Source organism: Polyodon spathula, chromosome 24 (assembly GCF_017654505.1).
Source record: "Polyodon spathula isolate WHYD16114869_AA chromosome 24, ASM1765450v1, whole genome shotgun sequence".
NCBI lineage: Eukaryota > Metazoa > Chordata > Actinopteri > Acipenseriformes > Polyodontidae > Polyodon > Polyodon spathula.
The window spans coordinates 10,800,556-10,814,515 of NC_054557.1; the positions used below are offsets into that span (position 1 = coordinate 10,800,556).

Consider the following 13,960-nt stretch of genomic DNA (forward strand, 5'->3'; position numbering starts at 1 on the left):
AATGTATAGTAGCTTTTACACAAAAGAAAGAGCAAAACATTGGGAAATTTGAAAGAAAATCACAAATTAAGTCTTTTTGTATTCACAGACTCAATGTCATTTGCATAACAAAGCTGATCTGAAATGTATACTGTAGTGTGTGTGTGTAGTGTGTGTGTGTGTGTGTGTGTGTGAAGGGGGTGTGGGGGGGAGCGGGGCTATTAGCTTTGGGTTTTAACGCTGCAGGCTGTCCATTGTGTGGCTTTTGTCCGTGGTCCCATTCATTAGGCACTAGCATATTGGTACCCTGCTGACTGGAATGGACCGTGACTCATGGTGGGTGGGGCCTCATTTGTTGTTTGTAAAATAAGCCGTGTTACAATTCAAATCCAGCAGAAGGTGTAGCAGTCGTTAGGCATTGGTCAATTAACAAGACGGGAGTCGGACAGTTACAGAAGATGAATTTGGAATGACCTGTGAGGGCATTGCATAATTGGCATGTCAAACGCATTGTTCTTTTACAATGTCTGCGTGCTGATTTTAAAATGTTTAATAAGAAAAAGATGTATGGCTCACAGTTATTGCAAGTATTAATACAACCAAACATTTAGGGGTGAAAAAAACATGTTAAGTTTTAGGTAGCATGGTCACTTTATTTATTTTTTTACTGCCAGTTTTTTTTTTTTTTTTTTTCATCAAACCTTTTTTACAGGTTCATTTCAATTTGTTTTTTTATTCCTTTATACTTGCTTAGAAGGATCTGACCTGACTGTTTTTTACTTTAATACCAGCTGGTAATCTGAAAAGGCAGATTCCATCACTATATTGCAGATGTAGCAGATTAGTTGAATACAACATTTAGGCCGTACAGATTAAAGGATTAATGATATATATTTGAGAAAGTTTTGTCTCAAATTTTTCCTGTGGTCTAGGGACATTAACTCAGCATTCAGTCCCAAAGGGAGTTTATCATCCAGGTGCTGTTTTTCTATGCCCTACCTTATTTGGAACAGCATAATTATATATTGTATATTAATAATGGGAGTTCATTACACTGTTGAAAGGCAGAATTTTATATTAAAGTGTAGTTTCATATGGCTTGATTGAGTTGTTGTCTGTAATAAGTTCTGCCAGCTATGAGATTGGAAGGAAGTGTAATTACATAGATAGCAATACAATACCCTGGGCTTCCATAAAATGTGTTTCATTGTGTGCTGAATTAGCCTCTTGTGAACTAAAGACATCATGAAGCTTTTTAATCCATCTTTTGTTTAAATAACTCTTGAAATGTAGTTATCTTAGATGATATGATATGATGAAGTATTTTTAATTTTTTTCTAAACCTAAAAAAGTTTTGAATTCTATTCTTTTCTTTTCTTAAAGTTGCAGAAACAGAAGCCTATATCGTAAGTTAATGTTGGCTTTGACGGGTCATTTATCCAAGGGAAAAACAGAGCCTGTCATTATATGGCCAAATGGCTCTGTTGCTTCTACACGGATCAAATGACTGTCATTTTATTAGATCACATCAATAACCAGATCTCGCATCATCTCTCAGTCCTGAATTGGTGTGCCAAGGAAACCATTACAATGGAATAAGCACAGGGGTGGCTGACATAACAACAGGGCTCATTCACACTAGTGAGTAGAGCATAGAGATTAATGACACTGGATGTTCTCATTTTTGTTGCTGGCATTCCCATTACACTCCACCTTCTTTAAGAGCATATCCCTTTGAGTCAGGCAGAGCGAGTGCCTGCATGCGCTCGCGTGTGTATGTGTGTCATATTGAGCTGCGTGTTAGATTGATATTAATAGGATTTAATGGAGATTTGAGTCATGTTACAGAATCCATCTATTAAAGACACTATTTACTTTTCAGAGAGGGTTGAAAATATATTCCTTTAGCCATGATTAAGAATAATGAGTTTTTGTATTTACACATCTTTAAGAAGGTAATGTTTACCAGAGAAAAGCTGCATGATTTGCGAATCCTTCTTGATTTAGGAAGAAGAAAGAAAGAGGATGAAATAAATGATCTATATTCGTGTCACAGTGAATTATGGACGCTGTGGGTTTCCAAAGACACTATTTGAGAACAAGCCTCCCAGTGCTATTAGGGGTCCATATGTATGCCGAGAGCATTTTTACTACCCGAGAGGCTGTAAAACAGCTCAAGGATTGATGAGCCAATTTTGCCTACAAGCTGGCTGAAGGGTGACAATATGGGCTATAAAAAGTATCAGATAGGATGGATTTTGCTCTTGCTATTATGCATGCAATGTATTGACAAATGCTTGTCTTCCTGTTTTTGTCAGATTTATTCACCTGACCACACCAGCAGTAGCTTTCCATCAAACCCATCAACACCAGTCGGATCCCCATCTCCTCTAGCAGGTAAGACACTTTTTGGCTGTAACTTCAGGGCACTGGTCTGAGGATCTTGTGTCCTGAAACAGATGGAGAAATAATTCCTATCCAGACCCACCTATAGATGTATCCCTGAATTACAGTTATATGTGGTGCTGTGCACATTATAATGTTAAAATGAATTGTTTCTTATTCATTCAACAGAACCATTTTGAATTAGATGGTATGTGACATGTTGCAAACAGCATAAGAAAAACATCCATGGCGACACACAGATGTTGCAGTGGTTAATATATATCTGCTCTAAATATTAACATTAAGGCCACCCATCGGAAAGGTTTATTCTGGAACATAATGCTGTGTCTATGGGTTCGTTATTTCAACCTCAGTTAAGTTAAATGAAGGGTACAGTTTTATTATGGATTTTATGGTCTGAAGATAATTTCAGTTAAATTGGTATTAACTATAGAAGGTGGCATTTGTAGGTTAGAAAATTGAGGTGTTTCTTTATTTCAACATCCCAGCATTGATTCTCAGCTGCAGTAATGTTATATATATATATATATATATATATATATATATATATATATATATATATATATATATATATATATATATATAAAATCCTCTGTTAATAGGCCATTATTGTTACTTGTGGGTTGCAATCCGTATCTTGCATGATAGCAGCTATACAGAATCTTAAAGCTGGTGACCTGAGGTTATAATATTCCTGTGGCCACAAGAACCTCAGCGATTGTTCCACTGTAACAATGCTTCGAATGACTCCAGCGCTATGATGATGTGTTGCAAGCAGCTGCAGAGAGCTGTCACTTCCTACTGCTACTTTCTCAGACATTCTGGCCTCAGCTGTCGAGTGGAGGCTGAACAGCTGTTCCACCCAGAAAAGGGGGCTGTAAAGGACTCACTGATTTAAACTTGTTTAAGAGAGCTGGAATTACACTGTGTGGGTGCAACTTCATCCCTGTCATTGATAATAACAGAATATTCTGAGTGTAACACTGGAGTTTAATACCACCTTACCATCAGGAGTGTGATGCATGCAGTCATCTACATGCAAAGGATTTTTACTTCTAAAAAGCACAATTCTAAATGAATAGTACAGTGTAAAAGCCTGAAAACAGGACAGAATAGCAGCTGGTTAAGGCATTTTGTGTTTGAATGTAAAGGGGCCTTATTTGACTTTTTTGTTGGCTGTAGCGCTTTATTTTGTAATATAATGGTAGCATATACTAAAGGGTTAACCTTTTCTGACCATGTAGTCTTCATGACATACCTAATGAGAGGCTTTCCAGTTATTTTCTTACTAATTTGGCTGATTAATGGATATCTCCAAGCAGGCACTTAGTACCTGAACATCTGCTTAAGACAGTTTTTTTGCTGTATTAACAATACAAAAATAAATTAAAAAATCCTAGTTGAATTGTACAATAAAGAGATTAATAGGATTCTCCTTTGCGTTAACAGATCAGAGAATTTGTGTTTAAAGGGGTGCATTTTCTTTGTCAGAGAAGCAGATAATTTTCTGTAAAACATATATATATTATATATATAATATATATATATATATATATATATAATATATATATATATATATATATATATATATATATATATAGATAACTTATATATATATATAATATATATAATATAAAGGAATAGTAGATTGTTACATCACCATTAACTGTGTAGTAAATTACATCACTAACGCATTCATAGATTTGAATAGAAATAAGTGAATGTAGTTGCCATGACAGCAAATGCTAACCTCCACAATTTGTTTTTAAACATGCCGAAATGTGGCTCTTCTGAGCAGCTTTATATATATATATATATATATAAAGTAGTACAATGTTTTTTATTGTTGTTATTGTTACTTGAAATCCTGGTTTAGGTTGAGGCTTGTAGCATCAAGCACTGCTGTTTGTTTTGTATGAAATGTGAGCGCGCTCTTTTTATTGTGAGACATGCAGCCTCTCAGATCCCCTACAGTTGTGCCTGCCATGGCCTCTTCCTCAATGGAAGCCTTGTTGTTGGAGGGCATTGATTTGTGGCTGAGCATCACAGGGTGAGGCCCTCTGGGCCAGCCTTTAATAAACCTATTTCACAGTCAGAGCTTCCATTCTGATTGAAGAAGATCCTTCAATACACAGGGCTTGTACTGGGTTGAATCAGAAACATGAATAATGCAAACCAGATAGAACATGCCAGTGTACATACTGTATGCATGTTATTGGATGTAATTTTATTTTTCTTTTACATATTTATGAATATAGAAGTCAATTTTAAAAGTATCAACTGTTGTGAAGCTAATTGCAAGGCAAAGATTATATATTAATGGAACATTTAACAATATTGTTAAAATGTTTTTAAGTTATCAGTGGATTGCTGTTACGTGTAAACAGAATGGTATTGAATTTATGTCCTAATATTATATTACTTTACTTTTTTTGGTTTGTTTTTAATACCAAAGATATGTTTAGAGTGCCATACGTAATTTGTCTTGCTCTGCCGATTAACCTTGACTGCATCCATCTAAATGTTCATTAAGATTGGGTTTTAATTGAACTATAATTACACATCTCCAACGGGGGTGCAATTAATGCAAATCCCTGCTAAAAATAGCCCTGAGAAAGCCCAACTTCATTTTGACATTGAATTAAAGAAAGAAATGTCCACAGCAAAAAAGAAGTTAAAACACAATGTTGTGTGACAACCTCATTTCCTGTCTTGTCGTAATTTAATACAATGTTAATTGGTGTTCGCGTTTTTAGCTTTGTAAATTAAAATCTCACAGCGGAGCCCTAGACTTGTAATAGTGAAAATGAGGTGTTTAAGCTAAATACAGTACAGTGTTTTTGCGAAGACAGCTGAGTTGTGTCCTTGTATCTATCAGGAACATCCTAAAACTCTCTGGTTGAATCCTTACAGAATCATTTCATCTGAGATAGAAAATAATAAAATTATATGTACAGTGCCATAACTGTAACCCTGCAGAAGGAAATGCCATGATACACTGCGCTAGCGTTTTCAACCTTGTGTAATCTAGAGCCAGATGAAGGAACAGCAGGATTCCTGTCAAACTGGTATTGGAATAAAATGTGACCTATGAGAATAGAAAAATACTGTGACTTATACAGGAACAAACCTTACTGTCACAAATATTTACATTATTGAAATTCCTGTCTGGCTAAAAAGTGTGGAAAAGGGTCTTCATCTCCTTGTTGCAGAAACAAAATATTGCAAATGAAAGCTTACTGTTCCAAGCGTTTGAATAACTGTGTGGTGTGAGCTTGGGAAGGCACTATGAGCACGTATTACAACATTGTATTTGTGGTATTCTTATGCAGTACAAATTAACTGTGCAGAGTCAAAGAGGCTTTTGTCTTATTTCCTGTGGTGGGTGTCTGATTGCCTGTTGAATTATACTGGTTACATACGGAAAATCAATTCCAATCGGACTGCATTATGAAATGCGTTCCACTCTTTACCTCCAAATGTCTCACACAGATGTACATTCCTTTCTCATTATTAATCACGTTATGGCAAAACATTGGAATACTCAATAATAACTATATCATAATTATGGTTCAGACTATTTCTATACACAGATTTTTTTTTTCTTAGTACTTTGCCCATGTCGTCCGTTTGTGGAACCTGATATATATTTAAAACATGTCATTTTTTTTGTAGGTGCAAACCACTGGCCAAGGGCAGGAGGACAGACACCATCCTCTCCCAGCTATGAGAATTCTCTTCATTCATTGGTAAGGCTTGTCTTTTTTAAATGTTTTTTAATTGACCGTTTTGGAGTTAGTGGGTTTTGTGTAAGTATCATTGCAGAATATAGTAGGATAGCATTACAAGTAAATTCCTTGCTAACAAATGGCCAGGGTGGACTGAACAATACGCAGCATACAGGGCGTGTCTCTCGCCATCTGTTCCTCAGACATTAGGCTTGTGTTTTGAGGACAGCTGTTGCTTAACTACTGTTATAGGATTCCTGTGCTGCTTTCACAAAGCCGGCATAGCTGGGGCTTGGCTATCGTTTACACCCCCACTCACGCCAGGGCACAACAGTTGTCAGTTGCACAGCAATACTCATAAGCCTGCTTCCCCCACCCCCAGAAAACAAAAAAGAAAATGAACGCCCAGTATGAAATGATAAAAAGCACCAATTTTCACTTCCCCTCTTGTGGGGGCTCTTTTGGTTCATACATTCACTGCTAACATTATCACCTCTGTGAATCATATTTATTATAATTTTTTTTTTTTTAAGGCAAGGCTTACTCATCCTGTCTTTTTTTTCTTTTTAACTAGACTAACATGTTGATGCAGACATGCCTGTTGGCTCTCTCTTGTCTCTCTTTTAATAATCTAAATGTGTGCTTTTGCTTCCTGTTCTGTCGTGACTGCCAGAAAAATCGAGTTCAGCAGCAACTTCATGAGCATTTGCAAGATGCAATGTCATTCTTAAAGGATGTCTGTGAGGTACTAGTTCTTTCAAGATGGCGCCTTGACCCTCGTCCATCCACTGCTTGCTCAAAATACTCACATTTTTATTTTGTTGCACTTTTTTTAAATTTAGCTTTCTTTTTTTTGTTGTTTTTCAAATAGTTTTTTTTTTTTTTTTTTTGCCATTTCAGTTTGCAGTAAATTCATAGTAATCTAACATGGAATTCAAGAGTAAATTCTAGAATGCGGCTAAATTAAGAAAATAAAGCCATGCTGTGGTGTTTATCACAAAGCGTGACATTGCAAGGGCAAATTCATGTCTCCAGGCTGAAATGGCTTTCTTACTATTTTCCAGACCTTTTTCTAGAGTTAATTTTCAAATGCAGGTCGCCGCTAATAACCCCATCTGTGTTTTGTTCTCGTCCCATGTTGTCAAGAACACCATTGCACTGTTTGAAAACGTTTGAAGTGCTTTGTTTCTGTTTTCACTTAGCACTTGTGTTTGTTGTTTTTCCTTTTTGTTTTTTTTCGTAATCCAATCAGCAGTCTCGAATGGAAGATCGATTGGACAGGTTGGATGATGCCATCCATGTACTACGAAACCATGCAGTGGGGCCTTCGACGAGTATGTCTGGTGGCCATGGCAACCTGCATAGCTTACTGGGGCCATCGCACAATGGGCCAATTGGAGGAATCGATTCAAACTACGCAGCATCGGCGCTGGTGACATCCAATCGGACAGCTTCCATGGTAATTGCCTTGAAATAATTGAAGTAACTGGTTAGAAGAGTAATACAACAGTGTTCATACAGAGTTATTGCAAAGTAAAGTCCGGTTTGCAATGCTCTTTGTTCAGTTAATCAACTGTCTTTGGTGTGTACACATAATTTATATTAAAAGTTTAGATAGGCAATTTCATAAAAGATTTATCGACAGAGAATATATTATATCCCCATTTCTATTTATATTTTTTCATATGGCTTATTTTACGTAGTTTGGAAGTAAACAAAAGCAAACCATGGCCATCTGCTCTAGATACAGTACTTTGTTTGTTAATTAGAGATGTTGTTTTTTTTTTGTTTTTTTTTTTAAGAAAACCTGCAGGCTTTGCCCTGGTTGCTGGCCCATGAAATCCAGCCATGACCATGTACAGAAAACTGAAACTTTCCACAGAGAGCAGTTTAGCTTATACTTGCATTTTTTCCAGATGTGTAATAGCTGGCAAAGGGTTCTTCTCTTTGAAACAGAATATACAGAGTGAATTGGGAAACCAGGCAAGATAAAGTGTGATCTGGTCTGGAAAAGCTACTTCCCATAAACTAGAGCTAGGGAACGGAGAACAGATGCTAGCAGAAAGCTGAAGGGAGTGTTTGCTGGAATGTAGTGCATAATGTTTGTGGTCCTAAATTTCAACTGTTCAAATGAAAAGGGATTTGAGCACAGCTGTAGTGGAAGTAACAACAGAGAGGAAACAATTTTTAGATTAATCCCCAGGCAGAAGAAAATAATTCAATCCATCTTTTTCACAAAATAAGGGAATCGTTCTTAGAAAGGATAGGGGGTTTCTATCTTCACAGGTCAAAATGCATTTTGCAAGCAACATTATCCATTAAAGGATGGAGGTATTGCTGAACCTGGAATTTGTTGTTAGTAGAGAAGCCTCTAAATATATGTGTTTGACATTTCCTGCATGCTTGCATGTTTTATGGTATAATTCACGCTGTGAAATGTACCCTTATAAAACTGGAAATCAGCAGGGGAGCTTTGTGATCAAGGTCAAATCTCAGCTGACATGAAAATAATTAGGTAGCGCAATTTGGTGTGTGGTCATTGTGTTTGTAAAAGGATTGGTTCCAGGTTCAACTATACACACAGCACACAAACATTTACTTTCTTCCATAGGTGTGGTAGAACTTATTAAAAGAGTTTTAATTAATTGCTTAACAAAAGTATAAAAAAAACACATCTATGTACCTGATTACAGTTACTGGTTCTAATTATTTACTTTATGAAACACTGACAGCTAAAAGCTAAGAAGGCAAGTTTTAATTGCATAAATCAAGCCCACTGCAATTTTATCATTGTGCAAGTCTACTCAGCTTTTAAAGACTTTTAAAAACAAGTCTTGTCTGAATCAACTCAAAGCAATTTGAACTTTGTTTTATGTGATTTAAAGTAAACAGATGTAGATTCATTTTAAACTTTTGTTTTATTTTCAAGCCGCCTCCTCAATATCCTTCTGTTTCCTGCCGTATTGAATCTGTTCATTTTGTTGTCTTGTACAGCAAAACACCTTTCTCCATATAGTCAAATCATTCATACAAGCAGGTCTGTTCTCTAGTGAATGTGGCATCTTTGAGCTTGTAGTTCAGATATTCAAGGGTAGTAAACTCCCTTAGACGTGATTTGAAACATTCTGAAATGCAAAAAAAAAAAAAAAAAAGCAAAACCTGCAAAACGAACGTCATGCCTACGCCTAACTATGGGTAACTAAAACTTTGCACATGGCCAGAAGCATAGCTATAATGAACGGGGGCTTTAAAATGACTGGTCTAAGACTTGAATACATTTGCTATATGCATACTAAGTGGAGTCAGCTTCTTTGATGTGTATATTTGTTATATATTGCTCTGTGAATCAGATCATTATTATTTACACTGTGTGGTATCAACCGGTCTGCTTAAATCAGGCAGTATATAGTAACCAGTTCTAATGGTCCATTTGATTAAAAGCATTCCTACCAGTTATTTATAGTGGTGGAAGAGTTTTGGCAAAGAGATACTTTTCAGCCCTAGCAATTTTATTGGGCTTGGCCTTGAATCCAAGCTTTTATTTTGACAGGACTGTTTTACAACTTTTGAAATCTAGACAAGTATTATCCCCGGTGGGCGGTGGCCACCCGCCCCCCGACCTCCCCCCCCAAAAAAAAAAAAACACGACGACGGTGACAGATTACTCGTTTGTTAATTTTTGCCAAACAATTACTGACGTGACTTGTCTGGGTGACGCTGCACTTTCAGTCGAGATGTGGAGCAGTTGCTGCACACGTCGCACGCGTGCTTGCGGCGCGGGGCATTGCTAATCGTGGCGGCCGGGGGGGGGGGGGGGGGGGGTTTAAGGGAGGGAGTCGACACTGAGAGTGTCACAGTCAGGGGTAAAGCCACGGTGTTTTTTCTTGTTGCTGGCGACCGTTCAGTTAACCTTATTTAACGGCAAGAATACGAGTCTTTGGGTATGCAGTATGTGCATTCTGTGAGAGTTTGCAGCTAAACACACACAAGTTTTTATTTTTTACAAATGTCCTTCAGTTTACAGTAATTATTGTATTAAAAATAAAATAATAATACTTTCAGTTGTAGAGACAAGTGTGTTTATTTGTATTCGCTGCATGCCACTAGATGGTTGGGTTTGCATTACTATCAACAGGTTATATAGCAAGGGTTAGATAACTGCTGTAACTCAGTGTTATTGACACATTTCTTTAGTCAAATGTCTTATATCGGTATAAAGATCCCTGAGCAAATTCTATGCATGTTTTGTTTTCTTGTTGCTGTGCATTGCTTCAGTGGCTCAGCATTTGGAAACAGTATATGACGAAGTGCAAAAGCACCCCCCAGTGTTTAGTTATAGCATATGCAGCTAAACGGTTCGTCTCACTAAATTACTTGATAAATGGATTATGTTATTCTGTGATTTTTTTAATATATATTAATCATCTCATTGTGATTTTCCACACTGGAAATAATATGGGGGGGAGATCCAAGATTTTGCTGAAATAGCCTGTACTATTGTATCTAGTCTTAAGACCCTTATCATACACATGCCAATTAGTTTCTAAAGGGGGAGTTCAAAGCTTTGTAATTTAGTTGAATTAAAGGATTTACTGTATAACTCTGGTTGTGATATGTGGCTTCAGGCAACAAACCCATTTAATTAAAGGTTTTAAGCAGTAGTTAGTGTTTGCTACTGTTCAAATAAAAGACTTAATCTTTGTCCAAAACATCTTTAAAGGCATTTGATAATCCTTTGAAAGCACTGCGAGTATTGTCTTTCTTACTTGACTCTGTGCTTTCTTGGATGGGTTTCAAGAAGACTAAATGAAATATTAGCTCTTGGACAGAATACATTACCAATGTAACTGTACTATGAAAATAATGATGGGTCTTTGCAGAGTAACCAATGGCTGTACAGGTGTTTGATTACCCCTGTGGGACTGAGAGATTTGTTGAAGCGTTTTATTTTGGAATATCTGAAACAGACAGTTCATCCAAGGTGTGACCAATTTCAATTTCAGGTTGGTGCTCATCGTGATGAAGCTGCCAGTCTTAACAGCAGCCATTCAGCACTGCCCAATTCGGTGTCAACTCCAAGCACAGAATTAAGCCACCAGGAGAACTACAGAGGTTAGTCAGCTGGCTCAAGCAACTTCATTGCTTTATTTTTTTGTACCTCTTTGAAATATATAAAAAATGAGACTTTCCCTATAAGAAAAACATTAAAATATTTTTTTAAATCAATCTTTACAATAATTAGACACAGGGAGATATTCGGAACTAAAAATAGTTGAGAACAATAATGCCTAACAGGGGAGTTGATTTAAACATTTTTTCTATTAAGTGTGGAACTGAACAGTGTGCTGCCTATACGCCTGTATGTAAATATCTGTTGAATATTCGTATTGGTCTATCAGGTGGTGTATCCAGCCAGCCAGCAGGCACAAGTCCAGTGGAATTAAAACTAGAGAAAAAAGAAAAAGACGAGAACGTACATGAAACAAATTCACCAGATGGCTTCAAATCAGACTATGAGAGCGACAGAAAGGACCTCAAGATAACACCTAGAGGAGGAAACAGGACAAGGTACCTAACCATGCATGTCAAGAGAGCATGCATCAGCTGTTTGTTACACTGTTTCTTATTAAGATGTTTATCATATTAAGCAGCCTTTTAGATAACAAAAAGACAGTTGCTAATAATATTCATTATGATGTGTGTGTGTGTGTGTGTGTGTGTGTGTGTGTGTGTGTATATATATATATATGTATATATATAAATTTGACAGTCAGTAACTCCTGTCTTTAATTAATTGAAAGGAGACTGAACACAATAAAAAGATATTAAACAATGTGAGAGTGCTTAAGAGACATTACGTTTGTAATATTTACATTAGATGCTTGGCTGTAATTCTATAAAACTGACGGATCTTTTACTTCTTTCAAAATAAGAGTGAAAATGTGGCTCAGTATTTATTATCTCGTTAAAAAGTGGGCTTCCCAGGGGTTTATGTATTGTAGTCTGTGTTCACCTCTCAGCAGTATTAACGAGGATGAGGACTTGAACCCGGAACAGAAGGCAGAGAGAGAGCGCGAGAGGAGGATGGCCAACAACTCCAGGGAGCGATTGCGGGTTCGAGACATCAACGAAGCATTCAAAGAGCTGGGCCGCATGTGTCAGCTGCACCTGAAGAGTGAGAAGCCTCAGACGAAGCTGCTTATTCTTCACCAGGCTGTCGCTGTGATCCTTAATCTTGAGCAACAAGTCAGAGGTAAGTAGATCACTGTTTGCCAGCACTGCCATTGTAGGCAGTATAACCGGCTAGCAGAGACATGCACAGCTAATTATTGCCTGGATGTCTGCAGTTTTCTTGTGTTGAAACAGCAGTGTTTCCTATGAAGCAGTCAAAGTGTGAGATTGTGGAATTGTTCACTTGTCTCTCTTTGCTGTTGAGCTATTGCCCTGTTGTTGTATGTAATTTGTTCTTTCAAGTGGTTTATTTGCAAATTTACTGGCTATTGAGGAAGAAATCTTCTGTGCTAGGGCAGCAAAATTATACGTTGTACTTGCCTGCCTGACTAAGAGTTGCACAGGCCTATTTTTTCAGAGGAAAGCCTTCCCAGGTTTATTATGTTCTTCACATGTGTCCGCAATTTAGTTTCCGGCCCTTTTGATCTCAAATCCTTCCCAAATGTTTCAATTTAAACAGAATCTGTTTGATCAGTACAGATGGTGTGACCTGATTTTAAACAATCTGGTTGTATTGGATATGTTATTGCTTATTGTTTCAATGTAAGTGCTGCTTTTTTTTCTGCTTCTACTGTACTTATTGGCAGTTGTTTCTGGCCAAAGATATCACCCCCTCAAAGTGAGCAATCAGAGAAATGGTTTTAAATAAGACAACATGGGCTGTAAAGCATCACTGAACAAGTTGATTAAAATCCGGTTGCAATCAAAATCTCCTTACAGTCATGTTATTTTGAAAAAGATTTAGCAGGGCATGCATACAGTGTAGGGATACGGCCATCTACAGTTTTCAGTATTAACAGCCATAAGCCATACTGTGCAGCGTATTTGCTGTGCCTGTGTTGCCATCAGTGTGGTATATGTGTTACAGCGTATAAACAAAGACTTGGTTAGTTTAGTTAAGTCAAGGCTGTAATTGTTACCAGCAATTTTTAATCATGTGCAGTGATTGTGTTTCCTTTTTTTCTTCTGAATTTCTAGAGAGGAACCTAAATCCCAAAGCAGCCTGCCTTAAGAGGAGGGAAGAGGAGAAAGTTTCTGCCGTATCGGCAGAGCCTCCTGCAGCTCACCAAGGAGTGCACCCTGGACTGTGCGACACTACAAACCCTATGGGTCACATGTGAACACCTGACAGGTATCATGTTTATTTTGTAAATATATAAAATTTGTAAAGACAGAAAGTTAATACAGTAGTGCGTTTATGGGGGGTGGGAAAAGAACTTGCAAAACTTAGAAAATGTTTTTGTCCGTGTTAAGCTTTTGGAAGAACAGGCAATTCTATAAGAATAACTTTCAGTACAATTACACAGCTATGGCCAAACATTTTGCATCACCTACAATTTTACTACTATATGAACATAATTTAGATCTTTAATTTAACATCATGTAATCAAAGAAACAACAAATGATATTGCAAAAGTCTACTGGAAGCCATAATATTAGTAGAGTATTTCATGTTAGATTTTGAAATGTCAGTTTTGAATTTGTCAGTTTTTCGTTAAGTATATATAATTCAATATGTTAACATAACATTATTCAGCAGGTTTCATTCGACTTTATGAAGCAGAATTTGTTATTTCTATAGGGTGATGCAAAACTTTTGGCCATAGCTTTAGATT

General features: G+C 37.0%; 1 protein-coding gene across 10 annotated transcripts in view; it reads left to right on the top strand.

Moving 5' to 3' along the window:
- Positions 1-13,960, top strand: part of LOC121298944 (transcription factor 12-like) — a 102,076-nt gene that overhangs the window by 85,649 nt on the left and 2,467 nt on the right. For 4 of the 10 annotated variants that reach the window (XM_041226289.1, XM_041226293.1, XM_041226288.1 and 1 more), the window contains 7 exons: positions 2,298-2,376; positions 6,061-6,134; positions 7,366-7,572; positions 11,117-11,225; positions 11,513-11,681; positions 12,116-12,366; positions 13,323-13,476. In XM_041226289.1, the coding sequence (XP_041082223.1) occupies positions 2,298-2,376; positions 6,061-6,134; positions 7,366-7,572; positions 11,117-11,225; positions 11,513-11,681; positions 12,116-12,366; positions 13,323-13,465 (1,032 nt within the window). In that variant the 3' untranslated portion in view covers positions 13,466-13,476. The remainder of the gene's footprint in view (positions 1-2,297; positions 2,377-6,060; positions 6,135-7,365; positions 7,573-11,116; positions 11,226-11,512; positions 11,682-12,115; positions 12,367-13,322; positions 13,477-13,960) is intronic. The other 6 variants (XM_041226291.1, XM_041226297.1, XM_041226292.1 and 3 more) reach the window with 5 other exon arrangements.